Below are 26,559 nucleotides of genomic sequence, written 5' to 3' on the forward strand. Positions count from 1 at the left end.
ACCGAGATAGATAGGTTCTTGATAAATAAGGGGATCAGGGGTTATGGGGAGAAGGCAGGAGAATGGGGATGAGAAAATATGAAAATGAAAAATGAAAAATGAAATGAAAATCGCTTATTGTCACAAGTAGGCTTCAAATGAAGTTACTGTGAATAGCCCCTAGTCGCCACATTCCGGCGCCTGTTCGGGGAGGCTGGTACGGGAATTGAACCGTGCTGCTGGCCTGCCTTGCCAGCGATTTAGCCCAGTGAGCTAAACCAGCCCCTGCTGGTTAATATCAGCCATGATTGACTGGCGGAGCAGACTCGATGGGCCAAGTGGTCTAATTCTGCTCCTATGTCTTATGGTTCTCCCAACCTCCACTTCTTAATTTGTCTAACATACAAACATATGTATTAGAAGCAGGACTGGGCCACTCAGCCCATTGAGCGTGCTCTGCCATTCATAAGATCATGGCTGACCTGATTGTAACCTCAACCCACAATCCTGCCTAACCACGATAATCTTTCACGCCCCCCCCCCCTTCCTCCGCTGTTAATCAAGAATCTATCCAACTCTGCCTTAGATGAGCAATCCCTTATTTTTAAACAGTGACCCCCCCCCCCCCCCCCCCCGACTCTATATTCTAGGACAAGAGGAAACATTCTCTCCACATCCACCCTGTCAATCACACTCGGGACCTTAAAAGGTTTCGATCAAGGCGCCTCTTACTCTTCCAAACTCTAGTAGATACAAACCTAACGTCGACAACCTTCCCTCATAAGACAACCTACCCGTTCCTGGTATTGGTCTGGCAAATCTTCGCTGAACTGCTTTTAATGCATTTACACTTTTCCTTAAATAAGGATGCCAATACTATACACTCATTGTCTCCAGTTTCCAACTAGTGTAGTATCCTGGACCATGAATAGAGCTATGGCTTACGCAGACTGATTAAGCCAAATTCTCTTTTATCTACATGGGATTCCAGAATTTGTATCAGTGCTGTGAGGACCCAATTCTAAGATAAAGTCATTTTCCGCAAAAAATTACACGAGTTACTTTCATAGAATCCCTACAGTGCAGAAGGAAGCATTTCGGCCCATCAAGTCTGCACCGACCCTCTGAAAGCTCACTCCCCCACCCTAACCCAATAAACCCTTAACCTAACCTACACATCTTTATTGGACATTGAGAGGCAATGTAGAACATAGAACATAGAATAGTGCAGCACAGTGCAGGCCCTTCAGCCCACGATGTTGTGCCGACCATTGATCCTAACCTAAGATCAACCTACTCCTTCAATTTACTGCTGTCCATGTGCCTGTCCAATAGTCGCTTAAATGTCCCTAATGACTCTGACTCCACCACCTCCGCTGGCAGTGCATTCCACACACCCACCACTCTCTGTGTAGAGAACCTACCTCTGACATCTCCCCTATACCTTCCTCCAATCACCATAAAATTATGTCCCCTTGTGACAGCCATTTCTGCCCTGGGGAAAGTCTCTGGCTAGCCACTCTATCCATACCTCTCATCACCTTGTACACCTCTATCAAGTCGCCTCTCTTCCTTCTTAACTCCTGTGAGAAATCCCTGGCTCCCTCAACCTTTCGTCATAAGACATGCCCTCCAGTCCAGGCAGCATCCTGGTAAATCTCCTCTGCACCCTCTCCAAAGCACCCACATCCTTCCTATTTAGCATGGCAAATCCACCTAACCTGCACATGTTTGGACTGTGGGAGGAAACCGGAGCACCCGGAGGAAACCCACGCAGACACGGGGAGAATGTGCAAACTCCACACAAACAGTGGCCCAAGGCCAGAATTGAACCCGGGGTCTGTGGTGCTGTGAGGCAGCAGTGCTAACTACTGTAGCTATATCAAAAAACAGAATTTCCTCCACTAATCTATCAAGTGCACATTATAGCTCGAGGTATGAATTATGTTCTAAATCCATTATATATGTGGCATGATGGGGCAGCACGGTGGTGCACTGGTTAGCACAGCTGCCTCTGGCACCGAGGTCACAGGTTCGATCCCAGTTCTGGGTCACTGTCCGTGTGGAGGTTGCACATTCACCCTGTGTCCGCGTTGGTTTCGCCCCCACAACCCAAAGATGTGCAGGGAAGGTGGATTGGCCAAATTGCTAAATTGCCCCTTAATTGGAAAAAAATAATTGGCTACTCTAAATTTATTTTTAAATATATATTCGGCATGGTAATGGGAGCATAGTGAAATTTATTTGACTTGAAGGAAGTTTTTTTTGACTGAGCGATATATTCTCAAACCTTCACAACTCATGGTGTCAATGACCCCACTGCCTACATAATGTGTGGCCCGTTATCGTGTGAGCTGGTGACAGTTCTGTATCATTGTCCCAGTTCTACAGACATCACTGGAGACATCTTTTTGAGACCAAACTTTTTTTTTTTGGATCTTCTCCATTGACTGCCGTTGAGTTCCAAAAAAAATAAAAGGCTTTGGATATTTGTTAATGGAATCAAATTGCACGACATTCGTCATTCACTCCCATCTCTACTTCAGTGAGCCATTTATTGCTTGTTCCTAATGTTCGCAAAAACGTAGAGGTGATGTTGTCAAATGGTTCGTGCCCATTTTGGAGAATGGAGCAAAATATGCCCTTAGTTAGGACAGATATGTCCTTCATTATCGCACTCCACGGGCGGGTTCTCCAGTCTCCCAGCCACGTGTTTCTTTCTTAGCGGCGGGAGCCAGCGAGGCGTTTGCTGGCGGAGGGATTCTCTGCTCCCACTGCCCCCGTCGATGGAAATTCCCATCGAAGCCAACCCACGTTGTCGGGAATCCTAAGGGTGGGGATGTGCTGCCGGCGGGGCCAGAGAATACCGTCGCCAGCGAACGGCCGGAGAATTCACATATATCACATTTTCCGCGGATCATTGAGATTCAGACTTGTCATCCAATAAGTCAGCACTTCGGCATTTGCGCGCAAGTGGTGAGCATTAGTTGGGATTTAATTTGAGCGCATATAAATTTTATAAAGACTTATTGATTCAGTGGGGTGGTTGGGTTAGAAGGTACATACTTGTATTACTTTACTCTGTAAATAAATGTAAGACTGAGGAAATATTGACAATTGGTACAATCCTTCTGGCTATCTGAGTCATATTAACAAAACCCTACTGTTTACTTCAACATAACTCTGTGGAGAACCTTTTGCATGTTTCATGTTGAATGGCATTGCCAAGTTACAGGTGACATGTGTCCGCACCCACCACTGAAAACCATGTTCCTTTCACTTGAAAACATTCATGTCAGCAGAAAAACCTGGAGGGACATTGACTTGGCCCGAGAAATGAAAGGACAGTGTTCCCAACCATTATGTATTATAAACCTTTAACGACTAAACTTTCACCAAAATAGGTTGTTATTTTTAGCCATTTTGAAGGTGAGCCCTGCACCTTAGTACCAGAAAATATAGGAAAAGGGGGCAGGCAGGAGTGTATGTTCTTGTGTTCCAACAAAGCTTTTCTGGTTGTCCATTAATTTACGTTGATAGAAAAACTGGGAGGCATCTTCACTGGGATTATGTTCCTCCTTGCTTACTCTTCCCCCAAATTCACTAACCCCCCCCCCCCTCCCCCGCCCCACCACTACCCAATAACCCGCAAGTACATGGGCAGGAAAACCTATCCTCTCTTATTTTGGGACACGATTCAATGTTCTGTAATCTCGACGTTGACATGTTAAGAGGGTATTCTGTTATCGTCTGTAATCTTCCTCACCTGATGTACGTTCTCGCATTACATTTAGTTTCTGAGTGGCAAGGGCCCAAGGAGCCACTCCGTCCTGTCAGCGTTATCTTTGACACCGAGAAGTGCATTAAGGTCATGGACAGCAAACGGGCTCTGATCCGAAACATCAACCTGTGTAACGGGGGCTCCACTGACATCATTCAATCCACCAATAATGGAGAAAAAGCGTTGATGCTGAAGGTTCCCAAGGAATATGATCTGGTAAGCAAGATCTCAGCCTTGTAGTGCACTTGTTTGTCTCTGAATGGTGTTTTTAGTTTTCAAGAGCTCCCGCCTCTCCATTGTGGTTCGGTTGCGCGCTACCAACGGTTACACAACTGGGCGTTCCAAGATTTGATTTGCCAGCTGACCCACATTGTGCTCCGATTGCTTCATGGCCTCACCCTTCCCGATCTCTGTAATGGCTTCGAGATCTTCAACTCTCTCAGGACTCTCGCCTTTTTTAAATCCTGCTTTCCCAAGCATCCTCAATTTGCTTTGCTCTATTACCGGTTACCTTGTTCCTAAACTCTGGAATTCCTTCCTTAAAACGTTTCATCTCCTCATCTTTCTCTTCTTTAGGATGGTCGTTAAAACCTACATCTTCCCCCCCCCCCCCCCCCCCCCCCCCCCCGCCCTTACCCCAAACTAATATATCCTTATAAGACTCGGTAGGATTTTCCAGCTGAATCGCGGCAGATTTTCCGACAGCGGAGGCGGCCTACCATTGGGCGGCAGCGGGATCTTCCATCACGCCGATATTGAGAGCGTTTTGCGTGGTTTGCATCGTCCGTTGCCGGCGAACTGGCGTGGCGGGAGGTGTGGGGGTGGGAGTGCAGCGCGCTCAGCGGGACAGGAAGATCCCGCTGGTGGGAAAGGCGGGCAAACTGAGCGCTCGGTGTCAACATTTGGTTCAGCGTTCTTCTTTGAAGCATCGAGGTTTTCAACTGTGTTTAAATGCTCCGTATAATTGAAAGTTGTTGGTCAAGTTCGACCCTGCCGAGTCTCAAACAAGTTGCATTAAAGGGGGCAGCAGTATGGTTCCATATCCTGATTGCCTTCAATTGAACTCTGTTGGAAGATCCATATGGGCCAGTACAGATAGCTTTAAGAATCTGCAAGTCAGGAAGAAGAAGCAGGTCGCTATCGTTAAAAAAAGGAAATGGCGGCTGGTAGGTCCCTTGAGCCTACTCCCCCATTCAATATGGTAATGGATGATACATTACCTTATTAAAATAATAATCTTTATTGTCACAAATAGGCTTACATTGCAAAGAAGTTACTGTGAAAATCCCCTCGTCGCCATATTCCAGCGCCTGAGAATTCAGAATGTCTAAATTACCTAACAGCACATCTTTCGGGACTAGTGAGAGGAAACCGGAGCACCTGGAGGAAACCCACATAGACACGGGGAGAACGTGCAGACTCCGCACAGACAGTGACCCAAGCCGGGAATCGAACCTGGGACCCTGGAGCTGGGAAGCCACAGTGCTAACCACTGTGCTACTGTGCTGCCCTAACTCAACTCTACTTTCCCAGCCCTCCCCATATCCCTTGATTCCCTGGAGAGACCAATAATCTATTATCATGCGCAACGATATCCACAACATCCTGGGGTCGGCGAGCCAAAGGTTCACAACCAGTAATTATTGCTAAAAAATGCCGACAAGTCGAAGCTGGATGAAGTCAATGTTGTTATCAACTGCCACACCTTCCAGCTTGAGCATCTGATTACCAATTAACCCAAGGCCGTAATACCAAAATGCTCACTGTGCTTAGGTTCTGTAGCTCAGAAAGGGCCACTTTCTTCTGGAAGTGCGTGGTAAAGAGGAAAATAGCGTGCAATGAGAACACGGGGTTTAATAAACATTGAAGTTCCAAGGGTTTGCCCTGAAGGCCCATGATTGAACCTAAATTAACTTTGTCATTAATCTTGGCAGCAAATTCTACTCTTTGTTTGATTTGGGACCAGTCCTGCTTTTCCTGGGAATCAATCTGGTCGATGGGTGTGCTTTGCTGAGCTCCATAAATTGTTGAGTGACAGCTTATTTTTATAACTGATCGGCCATGGCGACTGCGTTTGCTTTGAATTTGAGCTGCCACGTTAGCTCGCCAGAAATGTAATGACATGTTGGCCGAATGCTTGACTTCTCGCCTGTCAAATGTTGCCCCACCTTCAAACTGGTGTGTCGACAAAGCATGGATTCACCAACTCAATAAAGGAGTCGCCCAACTGGTTTTGGGCCGGTTTCCGCATTCATTTGTCAACAATGAATGTCAAAGCTGAAAATTACTCATCTGATTTTGCTTAATGTTGGCCAGGTACAGAGAATAGAACAAAGTGATCAAGGTGAACAAGTCCGAGGGAAACGATTTCTATCAAGTCCGTTTTTTTAAAAAATATATTTTTATTCTCCTCCCTTTTTCACATTTTCTCCCAAATTTACACCCGCCAACCATAAACAATAAGCAGTAACGAATACAATGTCAATCCCCATATCAGCAACAGTAATCCCATCCTCCCACCAAACACCCAAACAGCAGCCCGCATGTTAACATACTGTGGTAAACCACGTTGTGTTTATTGTATTATATTCACTGTGCTGTGTTGTACATGCCTGGGCTTGTCCAGGCTGGCTCCGCCTGTGGCTCCTCCCCTCGGGGCTTCTGTATAAAAGTGGCAAGACTCCGCCTCCGGACCCAGTTCGTGTCCAGAGGCAGGAGGCTTGCTGTTTCGTGTATTAAAGCCCCAGTTACGTTTACCGCTCGTCGTCTATTATTGATGGTGTATCAATTTAATACACTAAAGTTCTAAAGATGGACTCTTCACTCAAGATGAACTCCTGCAACTGGACCCACAAGCAGCTGACGCTACAGAGACTATTGAACACTGGCTGAGCTGCTTCGAGGCCCACGTCGCATCTTTCAACGAAGACTTCATGAACCTCCAGAAGCAGCAGGTCCTCCACGCACGGGTGAGCCCAAGAGTTTTTAACCTCATCAGGGACGCCCCCTCGTACGCGGAGGCGATATCGCTGCTAAAAGGACATTATGTGAAATCCGTCAACCAGGTATATGCCTCGCCATGAGATGCCAACGCCCTGGGGAATCACTCGCGGAATTCCTGTGCGCCTTGCGCAGACTCTGCCGGAACTGTGACTGCCGGGCGATATCGGCTACCCAGCATGCCGAGCTGCTGATCAGGGTGCCTCTGTCGCGGGCATGCACTCGAACTATATCCACCAGCGTTTATTAGAAGGGGGGGGACTCTGCCTTCCAGAGACAGTCCAGCTCTCTAATTCATTGGAGGTGGCCTCCCAGAACATGGGGGCCTACACCTCTGACCGCGCGGCACCCTCATGGGCCTCGTGGGTGCAGCCATCAACCGGTCGGGGCGCGACGCAAGCCTGCGCCGCACAGCGGCCCGCCAACGCCGGAGGCCCGAAGTGCTACTTCTACTTCTGCAGCCAGGGTACTCACCCCCGACAACGCTGCCCGGTACGGAATGCGACTTGTAACGGCTGTGGGAAGGAGGGCCACTTCACAAAAGCCTGCCAGGCCCAACCCCCCGCTATATCTTCTAGGCCCAGCAGCGCTGCCTGCTGCCGGTCGGGGCCACCCCCCAGCCATCTTGCATCTCACTCGACACGTGCGACCCACGGGGGCCGCCATCCTGGACGCCATCTTGCATCTCGCCCGTTACGTGCGCCCCACGGGGGCCACCATCTTGGATGCCATCTTGCATCTCGCCTGCCATGTGCAACTCATGGGGGCCGCCATCTTGGGACCCCTCTGCTGCCTACCAGGAACCCAGCTCGCCCGACCGTACGCTGGCCGCCACTGCCGCCGACCGTCTTCCGACACTCGCCTCCGTCACACTGGACCAGTTCCGGCCGCGCCACTTCGCGAAGTCGACAATGACCGTCCGGATCAACGGGCTCGAGACGGCCTGCCTTTTCGACTCCGGGAGCACGGACAGCTTCATACACCCAGATACGGTAATGTGCTGCTCCCTCCCCATCCTACCCGTGACCCAGAAAATCTCCCTGGCTTCCGGATCCCACGCAGTGGCGATCCGGGGGTACTGTGTCGCGACCCTCACTGTGCAAGGCGTAGAGTAGACCAACTTTAGGCTCTCCGTCCTCCCCCATCTCTGCGCTGCCCTATTACTGGGCCTCTACTTCCAGTGCCACCTCCAGAGCCTTACCCTAATGTTCAACGGACCCATGCCCCCCCCTCACCGTCTGCAGCCTTGCGACCCTGAAGGTCCCTCTTTGCAAACCTCACCCCGGACCGTAAACCCGTCGCTACCAGAAGCAGACGCTACAGTGCCCAGGACAGGGCCTTCATCAGGTCAGAGGTCGAGCGACGCCTACGAGAGGGGATCATTGAGGCTAGTAACAGCCCCTGGAGAGCCCAAGTGGTGGTCGCCAAGACTGGGGAGAAGCACCGGATGGTCATCGATTATAGCCAGACCATCAACCGGTACACTTAGTTCGATGCCCCCTCCCCCGCATATCTGACATGGTCAATCAGATTGCACTGTATCGAGTCTTCTCTACAGTCGACTTGAAGTCTGCATACCACCAGCTCCTATCCGCCCGGAGGTCCGCCAATACACTGCCTTCGAGGCAGACGGTCTCCTCTATCACTTCATCAGGGATGCCTTCGGTGACACCAACGGGGCCTCGGTCTTTCAAAGGGAAATGGACCGAATGGTTGATAAGTACGGGCTGTGGGCCATGTTTCTGTACTTCGACATCGTCACCATCTGCGGCCGTGACCAGCAGGACCATGACGAGAACCTTCGGCGCTTCCTCCACACTGTGAAACTCCTGAACCTCACTTATAATAGAGAGAAATGCGACTTTCGCACAACCCGCCTGGCCATCTTCGGCTACGTCGTGGAACACGGAGTCCTAGGGCCCGACCCCGACTGCATGCGCCCCCTCTGGGAACTCCCCCTTCCCCATTGCCCCAAGACCCTGAAGAGATGCCTGGGGTTCTTCTCTTACTATGTCCAGTGGGTCCCCAACTGCGCAGACAATGCCTGTCCACTGGTTAAGCCCACCACGTTTCCCCTGGCGATTGAGGCCCGACTGGCCTTCGATCGCATCAAAGCAGACATCGCCAAAGCCGCGATGCACGCTGTGGACGAGTCCAACCCTTTCCAAGTGGAGAGCGATGCGCCGGACTTTGCTCTGGCCGCTACACTCAACCAGACGGACAAGCCCGTGGCTTTCTTCTCCCGTACCCTCCATGCCTCCGAGATTCGACACTCCTCTGTCGAAAAGGAAGCCCAAGCCGTAGTAGAAGCTGTGAGACGTTGGAGGCATTACCTGGCCGGCAGGCGATTCACTCTCCTCACTGACCAACGGTCGGTTGCCTTCATGTTTAACAATACACAGCGGGGCCAAATCAAGAACGACAAGATCCTGAGGTGGAGGATCGAGCTCTCCACCTCCAGCTATGACATCTTGTATCGGCCCAGGAAGCTCAATGAGCCTCCAGAGGCCCTATCCCGCGGTACATGTGCCAGCGCAAAAGTAGACCGACTCAGGGCCCTCCACAACGACCTCTGTCACCCGGGGGTCACCCGCTTTTTCCACTTTAGCAAGGCTCGCAACCTGCCTTACTCCATCGAGGAGGTCAGGTCCGAGACCAGGGACTGCCAGGTCTGTGGGGAGTGCAAACCACACTCCTATTGGCCAGACAGAGCACATCTGGTAAAGGCCTCCTGCCCTTTTGAGTGCCTCAGCATCGACTTCAAAGGGCCCCTCCCCTCCACTGACCGGAACGTGTACTTCCTCAACATCGCTGATGAGTACTCCAGATTCCCCTTCGCCATTCCCTACTCTGACATGACCTCTGCCTCCGTTATCAAGGCCCTGCACAGCCTTTTCACCCTGTTCGGGTTCCCCTCCTGTATCCTCGGGGATCCTCCTTTATGAGCGATGAGTTGCGTCAGTTCCTGCTCAGCAAAGGCATTGCCTCCAGCAGGACGACCAGCTCTAACCCCCGGGGAAACGGACAGGTGGAGAGGGAGAATGCGACGGTCTGGAAGGCCGTCCTCCTGGCCCTACGGTCCCAAAGTCTCCCAGACTCCCACTGGCAGGAGGTCCTCGCCGATGCGCTCCACTCCATCCGGTCGCTTCTATGTACGGCCACTAACCAGACTCCTTATGAGCGTATGTTTGCCTTCCCCAGGAAGTCCACCTCCGGGTTCTCGCTTCCGTCCTGGCTGACAGTCCCGGGGCTCGTCCTTCTCCGCAAGCATGCGAGGAGCCATAAAGCCGACCCCCTCATCGAGAAGACCCTGCTGCTCCATGCGAACCCCCAATATGCCTACGTGACACACCAGGACGGGCGGCAGGACACGGTCTCCCCTCGGGATTTGGCTCCTGCAGGCTCCCTGGTGACAATCACCACCACACCACACCCTACACCATCTCCTCCCACCTCCGCCCACCTGCCTCACGAACAGGCCACTGAGGACAAGCACCACCATCCCCGCCCATACACCGCCCCCCCCTTCGCCGACTCAACATCTGGGTGAAGAAGATGACAACACGCTCACGGACACGCAGGTCTCGACGCCGGGGCCAACACCACAGCTGGGACTGAGGCGGTCACAGCAGAAGGTCAAGGCCCCCGACAGACTTGACCTTTAACACCACTTCACCCCCACCGGACTTTTTTTTAAACAGGGGGTGAATGTGGTAAACCATCTATTGTGTTTATTGTATTATATTCACTGTGCTGTGTTGTACATGCCTGGGATTGTCCAGGCTGGCTCCTCCCCTCGGGGCTTCTGTATAAAAGTGGCAAGTCTCCGCCTCCGGACCCAGTTCTGGTCCAGCGGCAGGAGGCTTGCTGTTTAGTGTATTAAAACCTCAGTTACGTTTACCGCTCATCGTCTATTATTGATGGTGTATCGCATACACAAATAACAAAAGGTAATCACCCATAGTCACCATTAACACATACAGTCCCGTTCTCCCCCCCCCCCCCCCCCGCAACCCTCTCAAACCCCCCCACTAATGTTCGATGTGATCCAATTCTTGAAAATGCATAATGAATAACGCCCATGAATTGTAGAACCCATCCATCCTTCCCCTCAGTTCAAACGTAACCTTCTCAAGAGTTAAGATTTCCAACATGTCCCCCCACCACGCCAGAGCCCAGGGTGGAGAGGTTCCTCTCCATCCCAACAGGATCCACCTTCGGGCGATCAATGAGGCAAAAGCTACAACATCTGCCTCCGCACCTGGTTCCAACCCCAGATGGTGTGACACCCCGAATATGGCCTCCCGAGGGCCCGGGTCCAGTTTCATGTTCATCGCTTTAGAGATTCCTTCCAGTAATCCTCCAGCTTTGGACAGGATCATAACATATGAACATAATTCGCGGAGCCCCCCCCCCCCCCCCCCCCGCAACATTCACACACATCTTCTACCCCCTCAAAGAGCTGGCTCATCCTCGCCCTTGTGACCCCCCCGCAACATTCACACACATCTTCTACCCCCTCAAAGAGCTGGCTCATCCTCGCCCTTGTGAGGTGTGCTCTATGCACCACCTTCAGCTGTATCAGCCCCAACCTCGTGTACGAGGTGGAGGCGTTCACTCTCCGGAGCACCTCACACCAGAACCCCTCCTCCATACCCTCTCCCAACTCTTCCTCCCACTTTGCTTTGATCCCTGCCAGTGTGCCTTCTCCTCTTCCAAAATAGCCCCGTAAACCGCCGACACTACCCCCTTTTCTCCAGTCCCCCTACACTACCCCCTTTTCTCCAGTCCCCCTACACTAACCCCTTTTCTCCAGTCCCCCTGTCGTCAGCACCTCCTCCAGCAAGGTGGAGGCCGGCTCCACCGGGAAGCTCTGTATCTCCTTCCTGGCAAAATCTCGAACCTGCATGTATCTAAACATTTCCCCCTACAGCCCATACTTTGCTCCCAGTTCCTTCAATCCTGCTAACCAAAATTCAAGAAACTAATATTTTAGTGTCTTAATCGCCTTCTCCTACCATCTCCAAAAATTTCCATCCCACTTCCCTGGCTCAAATCTGTAGTTCCCCGAATCGGCATTTCCCTTGGCCCTGCCCCCAACCTGAAGTGTTGGCGAAACTGCCTCCAAATTCTCAATGAAGCTATTATTACCGGACTCCGCGTATTTCCCCGGGGCCATCGGGAGCGGCGCTGACGCTAGCGCCTTCAATCTCGACCCCCTCCACAAACTCTCCTCTGTTCTGACCCACTGGGAATCAACCCCTCTGACCCAGCTCCGCACCTTCTCCACATTCCCCGCCCAGTAATAATACATCATGTTCGGATGACCCAAACCCCCTTCCCCTCTGTAGCAGCACCTTTCTAACTCTGGCCACCTTCCCATCCCATATGAACGAGGTAATCATTCCTTCAATCTCTCTAAAAAATGCCTTTGGCAGGAAAATCGGCAGGCATTGGAAAATAAACAGGAATTGCGGAAATACGTTCATTTTAACCGCCTGTACCTGACCCACCAGTGACCGAGGGAGACCATCCCACCTTGCCAGATCATTATTGGGAAATGGCAAGGGAATGGGGATGGGAAAAATATCAGCCATGGTTGAATGGGGGAGTAGACTTGATGGGCCGAATGGCCAAATTCTGTTCCTATGTTTTACGGTCTTATTTATAAAGAAGCGAGCATTGTACTCAGTTAAATGAAGGCAGTGACTTAACAACTTGTTGGGCATTCACTTTCCATCAGAGCTTTGTTCCTGGTTAAAAGCACTTCACTCCTCTCTGTTCTTCACTCCTCTCTGTTCCCGAACCAGCCTCCCCGAACAGGCGCCGGAATGTGGTGACTAGGGCGTTTTCACAGTAACTACATTTGAAGCCTACTTGTGACAATAAGTGATTTTCATTTCATTTTCAGCTCTGAAGTGTCCTTTGTTCTGCTGCACCATTTGCTGTGGCTTCTCTCTACATCAAGTCAGCGGTTCCCACCCCGGGACGCTTTGTTTTGGTGCAACCAGACCTTGTGACCTCTAACTCTTTCTGTCGATCAGAGCAGCCTGTGTTCGGAGACATTCCAGCTTGCTGGTGGGGGCTCAGACACTGTGTGATCATAGATTTGGGACTCATAGATTCAAAGACATTTACAGCACTGAAGGAGGCCATTGGGCCGTTTGTGTCCATGCTGGTCAACAAAGATCTGACTGTACTAATTCCATTCTCCAGCCCTTGGCACATAGCCCTGGAGGTTACAGCAGCGCCAGTGAATATCTCAATACTTATTCAAAGTTACCAGAGTTTCTGACTCAACCACCCTTTCAGGCAGTGAGTTCCAGACTCCCAGAATCCTCCGAGTGAACTTGTTTCTCCTCAACTCCCCTTTAAGCCTCTTCCCTTAAATCTATACATCCTGGTTATTGAACCCCCTCCCCCAAACCAACTAATGGAAAAAGTGTCATTCTATTCACGATGGCACAGTGGTTGGCACTGCTGCCTCACAGCGCCAGGGACCCGGTTCAATTCCGACCTTGGGTTGCTGTCTGTATGGAGTTTGTACTTTCTCCCCATGTCTGCATGCGTTTCCTCCGGGTGCTCCGGTTTCATCCTACAGTCCAAAGATGTGCAGATTAGGTAGATTGGCCATGATCAATTGCCCCTTAGAATCCAAAGGTTATGGGCCCTGGGTGTGCTTGGATGGGGTGCTCTTTCAGAGGGTCAGTGCAAACCCAATGGCCCAAATGGCCTCCGTCTGCACTGTAGTGTTTCTATGAAGCAAATTCAATGAAGAAGGCCACTCAACCCCTCAAGGTTACCCTTTCTGCTTAACTTCAAGAGGCAAGAACATGCAATTGTGTCACTTCATGAACCCTGGGCAGGATTTTCCGATCACGCGCCGGATCGGAGAATTCCCGGGGGGGCGCGAGAATTGCGCCACCCTGCTCCTACGCTGGGCCTGCGATTCTCCGGCGACCAGAGAATCAATGGCAATCACGCCCGCGGGGTCGCCGCCACACCGGTCAGGGGCCGTTGAAAGCGTCCCCCCCCCGGTGATTCTCTGCGCCTCGACGGGCCGAGTGCCCGCCGAGTTCAGCCAAGTCCCACCAGCGTGGGTTACGTATGGTCCTACCCGGTGGGACCTCGGAGTTCTGGCTGCGGGGGTGGGGGGCTACCGATTGGCAGGTGTGCTAATTCCGGGGGGGGGGGTCCTCTGTTCCTCCGTGCCGGGCCCCTGTAGGGCTCCGCCATATTGCCCGGGGGCTGGCGCGGAGACGGCAACCCAAGCGCATGCGCGGACCCACGCTGGCCGTGACGCGCTGGCTTTTGAGTGCCGGAGCAGCGGCCACCCCTCCGGCTCCGTATTAGCCCTCGAGGAATGGGGTGCCTGCCTGGGCCTGGAGGCCCGCAGACGCCGGAGTCGCTTGCGCCAGTTTTGACGCCAGCGTCAACACTTGAAATCCCGGCCCCTATACTTTGAAAAGATTTTCTCACTCAGAAACCCATTTTGGGTTCCTTTTTTCAACTTTGGTATTTTCTTCAATTTACCGCCGATTCTATCCTCTGAGATTGAAAGCAACAAAAAGCACTGGTAACATGATCAACTTTGAAAGGGAACATGCTGATCAGAGAAGATAGCATTCAGTTGTTCCCAAGTCTCTTAGTCTTTTGCAACAAGTTTCTCGCTCAAGATTACTTTTCCTGGTCTAACCAAGATAATAAAACAGCCAGTCAATCACATAATCAAAACTGTAATTCAAAACTGCTGAGCTGCAATTGTGGAGCCTTATTAATTCTCCCACAAACACCTTGACAGAATAATGGGAATGTCACCATGACCACTAATGATATTCTAATTTTCACACCCTATCAGGTTGGTTAACCGTAATACTCCCAATTTATTCAAACCAACACTTATTAACTAAACACAGAACGTAACGGGCAGCACGGTAGCATTGTGGATAGCACAATTGCTTCACAGCTCCAGGGTCCCAGGTTCGATTTTGGCTTGTGTCACTGCCTGTGTGGAGTCTGCACATCCTCCCCGTGCCTGCGTGGGTTTCCTCCGGGTGCTCCGGTTTCCTCCCACGGTCCAAAGATGTGCAGGTGGGTTGGCCATGATAAATTGCTCTTAAGTGTCCAAAATTGCCCTTAGTGTTGGGTGGGGTTACTGGGTTATGGGGGTAGGGTGGAGGTGTTGACCTTGGGTGGGTTCTCTTTCCAAGAGCCGGTGTAGACTCGATGGGCCGAATGGCCTCCTTCTGCACTGTAAATTCTATGATAATCTATGATAATAGCACATATTCTAAGGAAGGATGATTCTGCCATTGCCCTGCCATTCTTGTGCCTTTTCAAATGATTGTAATAAAACTATGAACAAGAAACTAAACTAGTTAAACAAAACCTTTGCGCGCTCCCGATAGCCCCGGGGAAGTACTCAGGGAGTCCGGTAATAATAGCTTCATTGAGAATTTGGAGGCCGATTGGAGGGAAATGCCGATTCGGGGGAACTACAGATTTGAGCCAGGGAGGTGGGATGGAAATTTTCGGAAAGGGGAGGAGAAAGGGATTAAGACACTAAAAGATTTGTTTCTTAGGGGTCGGTTTGCAGGACTGAAGGAGCTGGAAGCAAAGTATGGGCTGGAGCAGGGGGAAATGTTTCGATACATGCAGATTCAAGATTTTGCCAGAATGGAGACACAGAGCTTCCCAGTGGAGCCGGCTTCCAGATTGCTGGAGGAGGTGCTGACGACAGGGGGTTGGAGAAGGATGTGTGTGAACGTTGCGGGGTGGGGGGCCCGTTAATCACGTCCATACGTTTTGGTCCTGTCCAAAGCTAGAGGATTACTGGAAGGAGGTTTTTAGGGTAATTTCTAAAGTGGTGCACGTGAAACTGGACCCGGGCCCCCGGGGGGCCATATTCGGGGTGTCGGACATGCCAGGGTTGGAAACGGGTGCGGAGGCAGATGTTGTAGCCTTCGCCTCGTTGATCGCCCAAGGGTGGATCCTGATGGGTTGGAGAGCAACCTCTCCACCCAGTGCCCTGGCGTGGCGGGGGGACCTGTTGCAATTCTTGACTCTTGAGAAGGTTAAGTTTGAACTGAGAGGAAGGATGGAGGGGTTCTACAATTCATGGGCATTATTCATTATGCACTCTCAAGAACTGGATAACATTGAGGGGGGATGGGTGGGAGGGTTGGGGGAGAGGGGCTGTGTGTGTTAATGGTGACTATGGGTGAGTCCTAATTCCTTTTTGTCATTTGTTTATGTGAACATGCGGGCGAATGTTTGGGGTTTGGTGGGAGGATGGGATCGTTGTTATTGATATGGGGATTGACATATTTGCTACTGATTAATGTTTATTGTTGGTGGGTGTAAATTTGGGAGAAAATGTGAAAAAGGAGGCGAATAAAGAAATATTTTTTTTAAAAACCTTCAGCATTCCACAGCTGAAAAGGGGGCCAGACATTTGCCCTATCTCCTTTATTTATCTTTCTTTTTCCTTTAATCACATTGTCAATTGCTGACATTTGCCAGGCTCCATAGAATTCCCACAGTGCGGAAGGAGGGCATTCGGCCCATCAGGTCTGCACTAACCCTCTGAAAGAGCACCCAGCCGAGGCCCCACCTAAACCTGCACATCCCTGCACACTAAGGGGCAACCTAGCGTGGCCAATCCACCTCTCCTGCACATCTTTGGACTGTGGGAGGAAACCGGAGCACCCGGAGGAAACCCACGCAGGTGCGGGGAGAATGCGCAAACTCCACACCGACAGTCACCCGAGGCCGGAATCGAACCCGGGTCCCTGGCGCTGTGAGGCAGCAGCGCTAACCACTGTGCCGCTGCAGTTAGCCCCGTGTGAAAGAAACAGTCAGTAAAACGTGCCTTAATTTGATTTCCCTAGCTGTTGCTTTAACTCTAGTACGAGTGTTTTGAAAATGACAAATTGAATTTCTGGCATATTTCCCAAAGGCTGAGGTTTATCTCTTGCAAGCAGTGCTTTTACGAAAATAACTTCAGAAAAAAGACACGACTCGCTTTTTAAGTTAGGGGGCTGGTTTAATTCCGTTCTCATGTTTTTTTAAATATAAATTTAGAGTGCTCAATTAATTTTTTCCAATTAAGGGACAATTTTAGCGTGGCCAATCCCCCTACCCTGCACATCTTTGGGTTGAGGGGACGAAACCCACGCAGACACGGGGAGAATGTGCAAACTCCACATGGATAGTGACCCAGAGCCGGGATCGAGCCTGGGACCTCGGCGCCGTGAGGCAGCAGTGCTAACCACTGCGCCACCGCGCTGCCCTCCCGTTCTCATGTTTTAACTGTGTCAACAATCGAATCTCTTTACCCACATGCAGCGCAGCCCCGCCCATGCGTTTCCCGTCACCATGGGGTGGGCGTCAATGGAAAATTCCATTGACAAGCGGCGGGGGGAGAGAATCCCACCGCCCGCGAACGGCACGCTGCCAAAAAACACGCGACTGGAAGACCGTCGCGCCCATCCTGTTTCCCGTAAAGATAGACACATGCATCGATACCGAGATAGCACCAGTAACAAACTCGTGCTGCCAACGTTCAAACCCAGTGGGCAAAGGGTTAACGACTTTAAGTTCCGAAAAGTAGAGACAAGCAAACAAAAACAGTCAGACCTTCTCACGGCTATTTTAAAGTTTTGCCGTAGGCGTTTTACCTTGGTAGTTTTCCGCTGAGCCGTCCCTTCCCTCCCGTGAGGCAGTATACACCCACTACTGGACGGGGTTTTTAGTAGAGTTCAAAATTTCCTTGGGGGGAGGTGTGTTGTACGTTTAAAACTTCTGATACGTTCGACCAGTTTACTTACTCAAACGTCCTACCCAGGTGTCCTTATTTGCGAGGTGAGCAAAGGACAAAACAGGTTCACAGTTTAATGCAATTTGATTCACAATTCTATTACTCAAGAAAATATGACTCAGGCTCACAGCTGAGCTCTGGGTTTTACCCGCACTTAGTAAAGGAGACTGGCGAGGCTACGATCACTCGATGTGGATGTTTTCTCTGGGTTCGATACCCTGGGTCCTTTCTTCTTGCGACGGTTGTACCTGGGCAACTCCCAGGTTGTTGCTCAAGATCTGTTCGATGTTTTCTTTCTTTATACCGGGAAGCTTGGATTGATTCATAGGTATACACCCACCACCGATAATTGCCCTAGCTAGACCCCAACTTGTTAATGGGAAAGACACCATACTCCTGTTTATCCATGGATGATTCAATCGCGACCCATTGTCCTCTGAAACTCACTTTGTCTGATCAGCCAGCAGCTAATTATAGAGTCTGATGGCTTCTTTTGTCTGTTCTTCGTCCTGCTGCAAAGTTGATCACCTGTGTCTGGGAGTTTGTTGCATATTCATAGTCTTTGGAGTGGGTAATCACAAAGTCCGTATAGCAATAATAAGCTTATGCCTTGACTTGGGTGCTTTTGCAGATGGCCAGTATCGATTCCAGCCAGGGTTTGCTATGGGGCTGGTAGGCATTGGGGGTGGGGGTGGGGGGGGGGGGGGGGGTGGTGGTGGAGTGTGGGTTGTCTCTTGTTTCAATCATTTCTAACCATTCACAGGAGTAATGGCTGAACTTGTTCTTGTCTCCGAGTGCGTGCCTCCTCCTGTTGAGGGGAGCTCGCCTGCTCTTGTGACTGCACAGTTTGCGACCTACATAACTTCCCTTTGACTTTTTGTCTGAACTGCCATGCTTCTTAGAACCCCTGCAGTGCAGAAGGAGGCCACTCGGCCCATCGAGTCTGCACCGACCCTCTGAAAGAGCACCCTACCTAGGCCAACCCCGCCCTCCCCCGTAAACCCGCAACCCTACCTAACGTTTGAGCACTAAGGGACATTTTACCATGGCCAATCCACTTAACCTGCGCATCTTTGGACTGTCGGAGGAAACCCACGCAGGAACGGGGAGAAAGCGCAAACTCCACATAGGAAGTTACTCTACTGATGTGGATCCAGAGGCAGCACGATAATCCTTCACCTATCTTCTTCCAGAGTCCGATAAGAATATGACCATATTTTTAAGAAATATGCTTTTTTTATTCCCTTGAACAGTATTGTTGCAACAATCGAACCAATGAGAAAATGCTGGAAAATGTCAGCATGTTTGGCAGCATCTGTAGGGTTGAGAAAAGAGCTAACGTTTCGAGTCCAGATTGTCATAATATACATCTATGTATACAATGGAGTGCAGACAGGCAGTGATTGACACACAGGATGACCAGTAAGCACACAGAACAGAGCAGCCAATCACCAGATAGGACAAAACCGCTATAAAGCCAGAGGGCACCAGTTTTCCCGCTCTCTCGGGACCCAGCCTCTGAGACAGTCAGAGTTAGTGAGCTGGCCAGTGCAAACACCATGTGGTAGCTAGTAAGTCTGGTTAGGCTAGTATCAGGTCTCCAGTCAAGTCAGCATAGTGTCAACCCACAGTTGAACATGTATAATAGTTTAGATGTTAAATACAATCGTGTTACATCTTATCAAGTGTTGGACGTCTGTCTCTCGCTACACTGCATCAAGTGCAGTCCACATCGACCCAGCCTACCCAACACATCACAGATGACCCTTTGTCAAAGCTCAAGGCATGGAATGATGCGAAGGATGAAATGAAACTGGGGACAGGGACAGCTTTGAGAGAGTAAGACAATGCTGCTGGAGAGAGATGTTGAGTGTTTTCATGTGGCGGTGCATGGCACTGAGTTTGGCTTTCACGATGCGATGAGAGCAGCAGTTGGAAGAATGTTGTATATCCTGGAGGTACCTGTAATCCAGGAGGTTACATGCAGGGTGAAATTCAAGTTAAAATCCCCGTGGCTTTGACAAAGGGCCATCTGGACTTGAAACGTTCGCTCTTTTCTCTCCCTACAGATGCTGTCAGACCTGCTGAGATTTTCCAGCATTTTCTCTTTGGTTTCAGATTCCAGCATCCGCAGTAATTTGCTTATGTGTTGCAATAATGGATTGGATATCACAGTGTACAATTGTAATTTCAACTCAGGAGCTGAACAGTAATTAATTTGTTTTAAACATTTATGAGCTACTAAGTCAGTTCAGTTTTGAAAAGAAAAATCACGACTTCCGTCTGTGTCTCAATGAAGTTCCGGCAGGTTCTACTATTGCATCTTATTACTCTTCACAATAGTTATTGATCACTGACAGGTGTAAGTTTTCTATTGGTTGCCATCGCCTAAACAGAAATACGCAGAATTACAGTGCAGAAAGAGAGGCTATTCAAGTCATCGGGTGTGCACTGTCTCTCCAAGTGAGCAGCTCCCTGAGTGCCGTTCTCCCAGTAACCCTGAATATTGGGAACATAAGGAACGTCAGACTTAGACAATAGGAGTAGGCCCTTTGAGCCTGCTCCACCATTCAATAAGATGATGGTCGAATCTGATTGTGGCCTCAGCTCCACTTTCCTGTCTGCCCCCACCCCGGCCCCCCCCCCCCCCCCCCACATAACCCTTGACTCCCTTTTCTATCAAAAATCTAACTCTGCCTCGAATAAATTCAATAACCAAAGCCTCCACTTGTTAGGAAAGGGTTGGAGCTATAATTGTTTAATAGACCAACACAATAAAACTGGAGCTGACGAAGACAAGACTTCCTTTCTAGTTCTTACTACAGAGATACCATCGGAGCTTAACACAGCTGTCCTCCAGGGAAGAGAGTTCCACAGTCTAACGGCCCTCGTTGAGAAAGAAAATTCTCATCTTAGTCCTAAAAGTGAGGCCCTTTTTCTAAAATGCCCCCCCCCCTCCCCCCCGCCCGCCCGCCCCCGAGTTCTATTCTACTTCACAAGTGGAAACATCCTCCTCATATCTACCCTGTCAAGTCCCCTCAGGATTTTAAATATTTAATGCATCTGCCTCAATGTTTTTGGTAATATATAAAATGTGGCATCCCATGAACCTGATCTGAATGTGACGTCTTGTACGCAGGTGTTGATGTTTGAAGGGGAAGAAGATCGTAGTGCCTTTGTGGAAGATTTTAAAGCACACACAGACAGGTATGGCATAAGTCTGCTGATCCATGAAGTGAAAGAGCGGACACTTCTGAAAGAAGCCGTGACAAAGCAGCAGCGGATTAAGATCTTGGATACATTTTTCCGCCATGTGTTTGCACAGGTACTGTTGCGGTTGCATCAATTTTGACGTTCCTCTTGTGCATGCATAGTGACCAATTTGTTTCAGCTTAATATTGCAAAGATATGGACGTGCAGTGTTTCCCCAGTTGTGATTAGAATTTCATATACTGAAAGCTGTGATAAATTACAGTTAAAGGTCTCTATGGGCGGCACAGTGGTTAGCACTGTTCCGCAAAAGCCGACTGAAATGTAAATAGCATTAGGGGCACCACCCAATTTATTTGAATTCAATAAAAATCTAGAATTAAAAGTTTAATGATGACCATGAAACCATTGTCACTTATCGTAAAGACCCATCTGGCTCACTAATGTCCTTTAGGGAAGGAAATCTGCTGTCCTTACCTGGTCTGGCCTATATGTGACATCCAGACCCACAGTAATGTGGTTGACTCTTAAACTATCCCCTCAAGGGCAATTAGGGCTAGGCAATAAATACTGTCATAGCCTGTGACACACCCATGATCGAAAAAAGAAAAGAAAATGGGTGTTGGGACACGACAACCCTGGAATAAGTAGGGAGGCTCCCAGGTGTGGAGGGGGACTGGATGGAATCCTAGAATTTACAGTGCAGAAGGAGGCCATTCAGCTCATTGAGTCTGCACCCGCCCTTACAAAGAGCACTCTACTGAAGCCCACGTATCTACCCTATCCCTGTAACCCAGTAATGCCCACTTTACATTTTTGGACACTAAGGGCAATTTAGCAAGGCCAATCCACCTAACCCACACACCTTTGGACTGTGGGAGGAAACCGGAGCACCCGGTGAAAACCCACGCAGACACGGGGAGAACGTGCAGACTCCGCACAGACAGTGACCCAGCCGGGAATCGAACCTGGGACCCTGGAGCTGTGAAGCAACTGTGCTAACCTCTATGCTACCGTGCTGCCCTTTGTGCCACAGGGTTCAAGATGTTTAACAAAGCAGTAGAACAAAAAGGAAGCCTGACAGTTCTCCCCTCCTCCACACTAGCCATGCCAGTCCAGGCCACCGCAATGAACCCATTTGTAATATATTCTTCTGCTTGTCTTTCAAAGCAGGTTAAGTTTATTTTAACAGTTTAATGCCTCCAGCAGAAACAGCCAAATACATGCGAGGCAAACATTGATATGCTAATATTGTCGACACTAATAACCAGCTTATATTTATTTAAATGTCTTCACACGCTGAACAGTGCCGAATGATTACTCTGTGTACCATTTATTCCCATGCTGCTCGCCACCTTTAGGTCCTGGAGATTGACGGGTCAAACGCTGGCGACCTTGACAGTGAATTTTCGAAGAAGGCGAAGGAGACTCTGAAATGCGAGCTGACACGCGCGGAGTTTGCTGATGCGCTGGGACTGAAGGAGGACTCCATGTTTGTGGAGCAGATGTTTTCGTTGGCTGACCAGGATGGAAACGGCTACCTCTCATTCCGGGAGTTCCTCGACATCTTTGTCGTCCTGATGAAAGGTAATTCCGAGCTGGGGACATGAGAGCAGGCTGTAACTCCACTGGACGTTTGCTGTGCCTTGGAGACTGACCAGTTGGGCTGCCACTGATAAAGATTAGAAACCGGCAGAGTAGCCTATGGTATAATCATAACTACCAGCATTACAAGGGTTAATGTAGTGTTGAGAGTAGCCACTAGAGGGAGATGCAGGTACAACTATATAAGGCAGTGATGCTAGACCTTAGGGAAGGAGTGTATGCAGGAGGTAGCTAGTGAAGGTCATAAGAGCAGATAGTGTGAGCAAGGTTAGATTATAGTTTATACCAGTACTGAGATTAGCAACAGATGAGTGTAGTTAGATGTTATTGATCACCCAGGTTGAGAGGGTTGTTAAGAAGGCATACGGTGTGTTAGCGTTTATTGGTAGAGGGATTGAGTTTCAGAGCCATGAGGTCATGTTGCAGCTGTACAAAACTCTGGTGCGGCCGCATTTGGAGTATTGCGTGCAGTTCTGGCCGCCGCATTATAGGAAGGCTGTGGAAGCATTGGAAAGGGTGCAGAGGAGAGTTACCAGAATGTTGCCTGGTATGGAGGGAAGATCTTATGAGGAAAGGCTGAGGGACTTGAGGCTGTTTTTGTTAGAGAGAAGAAGGTTAAGAGGTGACTTAATTGAGGCATACATACAAGATGATCAGAGGATTGGATAGGGTGGACAGTGGGAGCCTTTTTCCTCAGATGGTGATGTCTAGCACGAGGGGACATAGCTTTAAGTTGAGGGGAGATAGATATAGGACAGATGCCAGAGGTAGCTTCTTTACTCAGAGAGTAGTAAGGGCGTGGCATGCTCTGCCTGCAACAGTAGTGGACTCACCAACACTAAGGGCATTCAAATGGTCATTGGATGACATATGGACGATAAGGGAATGGTGTAGATGGGCTTTAGAGTGGTTTCACAGGTCGGTGCAACATCGAGGGCCGAAGGGCCTGTACTGCGCTGTAATGTTCTATGTTCTATGTTCTATAAGTGTTGAATCCCAGTTTAGTGTAATTAAATCATAGCTTTGTTTAAGTTAAAAGCTATTCTGTGGTCTTTGTGAACACTACGCCTAACATTTTGAAATAAGCTACACAAAGAACACCCTATGATATATTGTACCTACGTTAATCTCTGTCCTCAATATATTAATTCCTGTTTTTTTTGGAAGTGAATCTCGTCTATTTTTTCTTGCTTTAAATCTCATTGTTGCTGTCGGGTCAGGGAACCATTACGTTTACAGGCAGTAAAAGAACCATGGGCAGGTGGTGTATGCACCTCAACCTCAATGTGGAATTCTGGGGAATACAGGGCGCAATTCTCCCAGCGGGAGTCTAAGTGCCCGCTCCCAGCCCCCTATTCTCCCGCCCCCCGGGGGCTAGGAGCGGCGGGTCTTAGCGCCGCGTAAAAGCGGCACCGCCTAAATGGCGTGGCCGGCGCCGCGTAAATGACGTCACCCGCGCATGCGCGGTTGCCGTCCTCCCCGAGGCCGCCCTGCAAGAAGATGTCAGATGGATCTTGCGGGGCGGTGGAGGAAAGGAGGTCCTCCTTCAGAGGGGCCGGCCCGCCAATCGGTGGGCACCGATCGTGGGCCAGACCACATTTGAGGCCCCTCCCCCCCCCACAGGCCACCCTCCCAACTTTCCCGGGCTGTTTCCGCTGGCAGCGACCAGCTGTGGATGGCGCTCGTGGGAAACCGTCATATTGGGCGGGCCGGAGAATCGCCGCTTGCGAGCCGTGATTCTCGCCGCGCCGGTTTGCGGGGGGGATGGGAGAATCGCATGTGGGCGTCGGGGCGGCATGGCGGGACACGTGCAGCACCCCGGCGATTCTCCCACCCGGCGTGTGGGGGGAGAATTCCGCCCACTGTCTCTGATGGCGGTGAGGACACATTATTAAGCAATAGTTACACATCTGATATGAAGGTGATCCATTTATTTCCCTTGATTCTCAACAGTTTAGTCAATATCCTTTTTACCTGTTTTTAATGTTCCATCAGTTTCATTAGTTGCAGATGATGTGGTGTGTTGTGCTCTAACCTCGTCCACCTTTCCATAGAAGCCACACAGCCGTTCAGCCCATCAAGGTGGCACCAACCCTCAAAGATCACCCTCTCCAGGCTCACTCCTCCACCCTATCCCCCTAACCTGCACAACCTTGGACGGGAAGGGGCAATTTTAGCCTGGTCAATCCATCTAACCTGCGCATGTTTTGGACTGTGGGAAGAAATCGGAGCACCCTGAGGAAACCTGCGCATGTGGTATTATCTTGGCTATCAGCATGGCAAGGGTTAATGTAGTGTCGAAAGTAGCCACTAGAGGGAGCTACAGCTCCAACTATATAAGTCAGTGACCCTAGACCTTATTGGAGGAGAGTATGCAGGAGTTAGTTAGTGAAGGTCAAAAGAGCAGATGGTGTAAATGAGAGAAGATCATAGTTTAAACCAGTAGTGAGATTAGCAGTAGATGAGTATAGTTCAGATGTTGTTGATCAACTGTGTATTCTTAAGGAGTACGTGTCGAATCCAAGTTAGTGTAAATAAATTAATAGCTTTATTTAAGTTAAAGCTATTTTGTGGCCTATGTGACTACTATGCCAACCCTCTTGAAATAAGCAACACTAAGAACAGCACAGCGCAGACACTGGGAGAACTTGCAAACTCCACACAGTCACCCAAGACTGGAACTGAACCCGGATCTCTGGCACTGTGAGGCAGCAGTGCTAACCACTGTGCCACCGTGCAGTGATCTCTGAAGACCTTGGAAATTAAGGCTCTGCTGTGATCGGAGTGTAGGCCTTGGGTGCCTCAGCTACAATAATTCAGTCATAGCAGGATCAAGTGTGTTTTCCAAAACAGTTTTTTGCAGGGGACCAGTCAGCAGGAGGCTGAGAACATGTTTACACTCCAATGATGGGGGAAGTGGTCAACTGAAAGCAACAAAACATTTCGGCATTGATTGATTGGGCGTCACTGGAGCCAGTGCAGGTGGTTTAATAAACGGTGACTTATTAATTAAATTGCACGGCTCACAATTAGGTATTGTTATGGGAGAGTCCCTTGATGAAGTGTGGTTTATCAAATGGCTGCAGTGATGTCATTGTGTTGGTGGAGCTGGAATGTGATTCTGCTTTTTACTTTTGTTTTGAGCTGGAAGCTGCTTTTGGCTCTGAGTTTTAGTTTCGTTTTCAGTTGGAGAGCTGCATTCAAACAAGAAGGTGTATCTCTCTCTCTCTAAAGAATGTCTCCAGATCACTTGATGATTTCAAAGTAATAATTGTTTCTGTAAGGAATGCAAACCTACTGTCTTTGTTAAAAAGTGTTTTGGCTTATGGATGTTTTTCGGAAAGTTATTAAGGGTTACCTATAGAGTACTGTATCTTTTTGGGGGGTTATCAATGTAGGTAGTTGGTAAGATGTTTTCTATGGGTTTATAAAATATTAACCGGATTAATAGAATAAACATTGTTTGTTTTAAAAATACTTTTAGTTCTCTGTTGCATCACACCTGTAAAGTGGGCCCGTGTGCTCCCCATAACCAAAATCTATTCCAAGTTGTGGGTCAGGTGAACTCCATGATATACTTTGGTGTTCTCTAAACCCTGGCCCATAATAATATGTATAATTCTCATGCTTCAAGCATGCCTGGCCACCAAATGAAGGAGTTAATTTGCAGTATGTTATTCTGGCACCACAATGTGCTTGACCTGAAACCCCAGGAGCTTCATTTACAAGCTGCTCTCGCTTGTGACTCGTGGCCACTTCTCCGTTTCCCTCGGGTAAATTAACTAGCACAATATCAATCCGGGTTTCCGAGTAAAATTACATTGATGGATATCCTGGTGGACTCTCTTTTGTTGGGTCAAACGACCAAGTCAGTTCTCCATCCCTGGTTAGTTGGCCTCGTGACAACAGTAACTTTGGCAGGCCCCTCTCGAGGGGTCGTGATTCGAACAATCCATCTGGTTGTCCACAAGACTGTTGCCCTTTGCGTCCACTGTACCCGGGCAATCAGCTAGTATGCAAAAAAGACTGACAGTCAGTATGTTGTTTGAAACTCTTCCTCAAGAAGGTTGTACAGAACCTGAAGCCTTTATTGCATACACACCCTCTACCGCATCACTATATTACTGAACTGGATGTAAATAATGATGCATAAAGATGACACTTT

General features: G+C 49.5%; 1 protein-coding gene across 1 annotated transcript in view; it reads left to right on the top strand.

Annotated features, from left to right (window-relative positions):
* Window positions 1-26,559, top strand: part of LOC140404405 (dual oxidase 2-like) — a 150,824-nt gene that overhangs the window by 75,943 nt on the left and 48,322 nt on the right. The window contains exons 17-19 of the mRNA XM_072492898.1: window positions 3,774-3,976; window positions 20,719-20,904; window positions 22,151-22,376. Coding sequence (XP_072348999.1) covers window positions 3,774-3,976; window positions 20,719-20,904; window positions 22,151-22,376 — 615 coding nt within the window. The remainder of the gene's footprint in view (window positions 1-3,773; window positions 3,977-20,718; window positions 20,905-22,150; window positions 22,377-26,559) is intronic.

The sequence above is a fragment of the Scyliorhinus torazame genome, chromosome 30 (genome assembly GCF_047496885.1).
Source record: "Scyliorhinus torazame isolate Kashiwa2021f chromosome 30, sScyTor2.1, whole genome shotgun sequence".
NCBI lineage: Eukaryota > Metazoa > Chordata > Chondrichthyes > Carcharhiniformes > Scyliorhinidae > Scyliorhinus > Scyliorhinus torazame.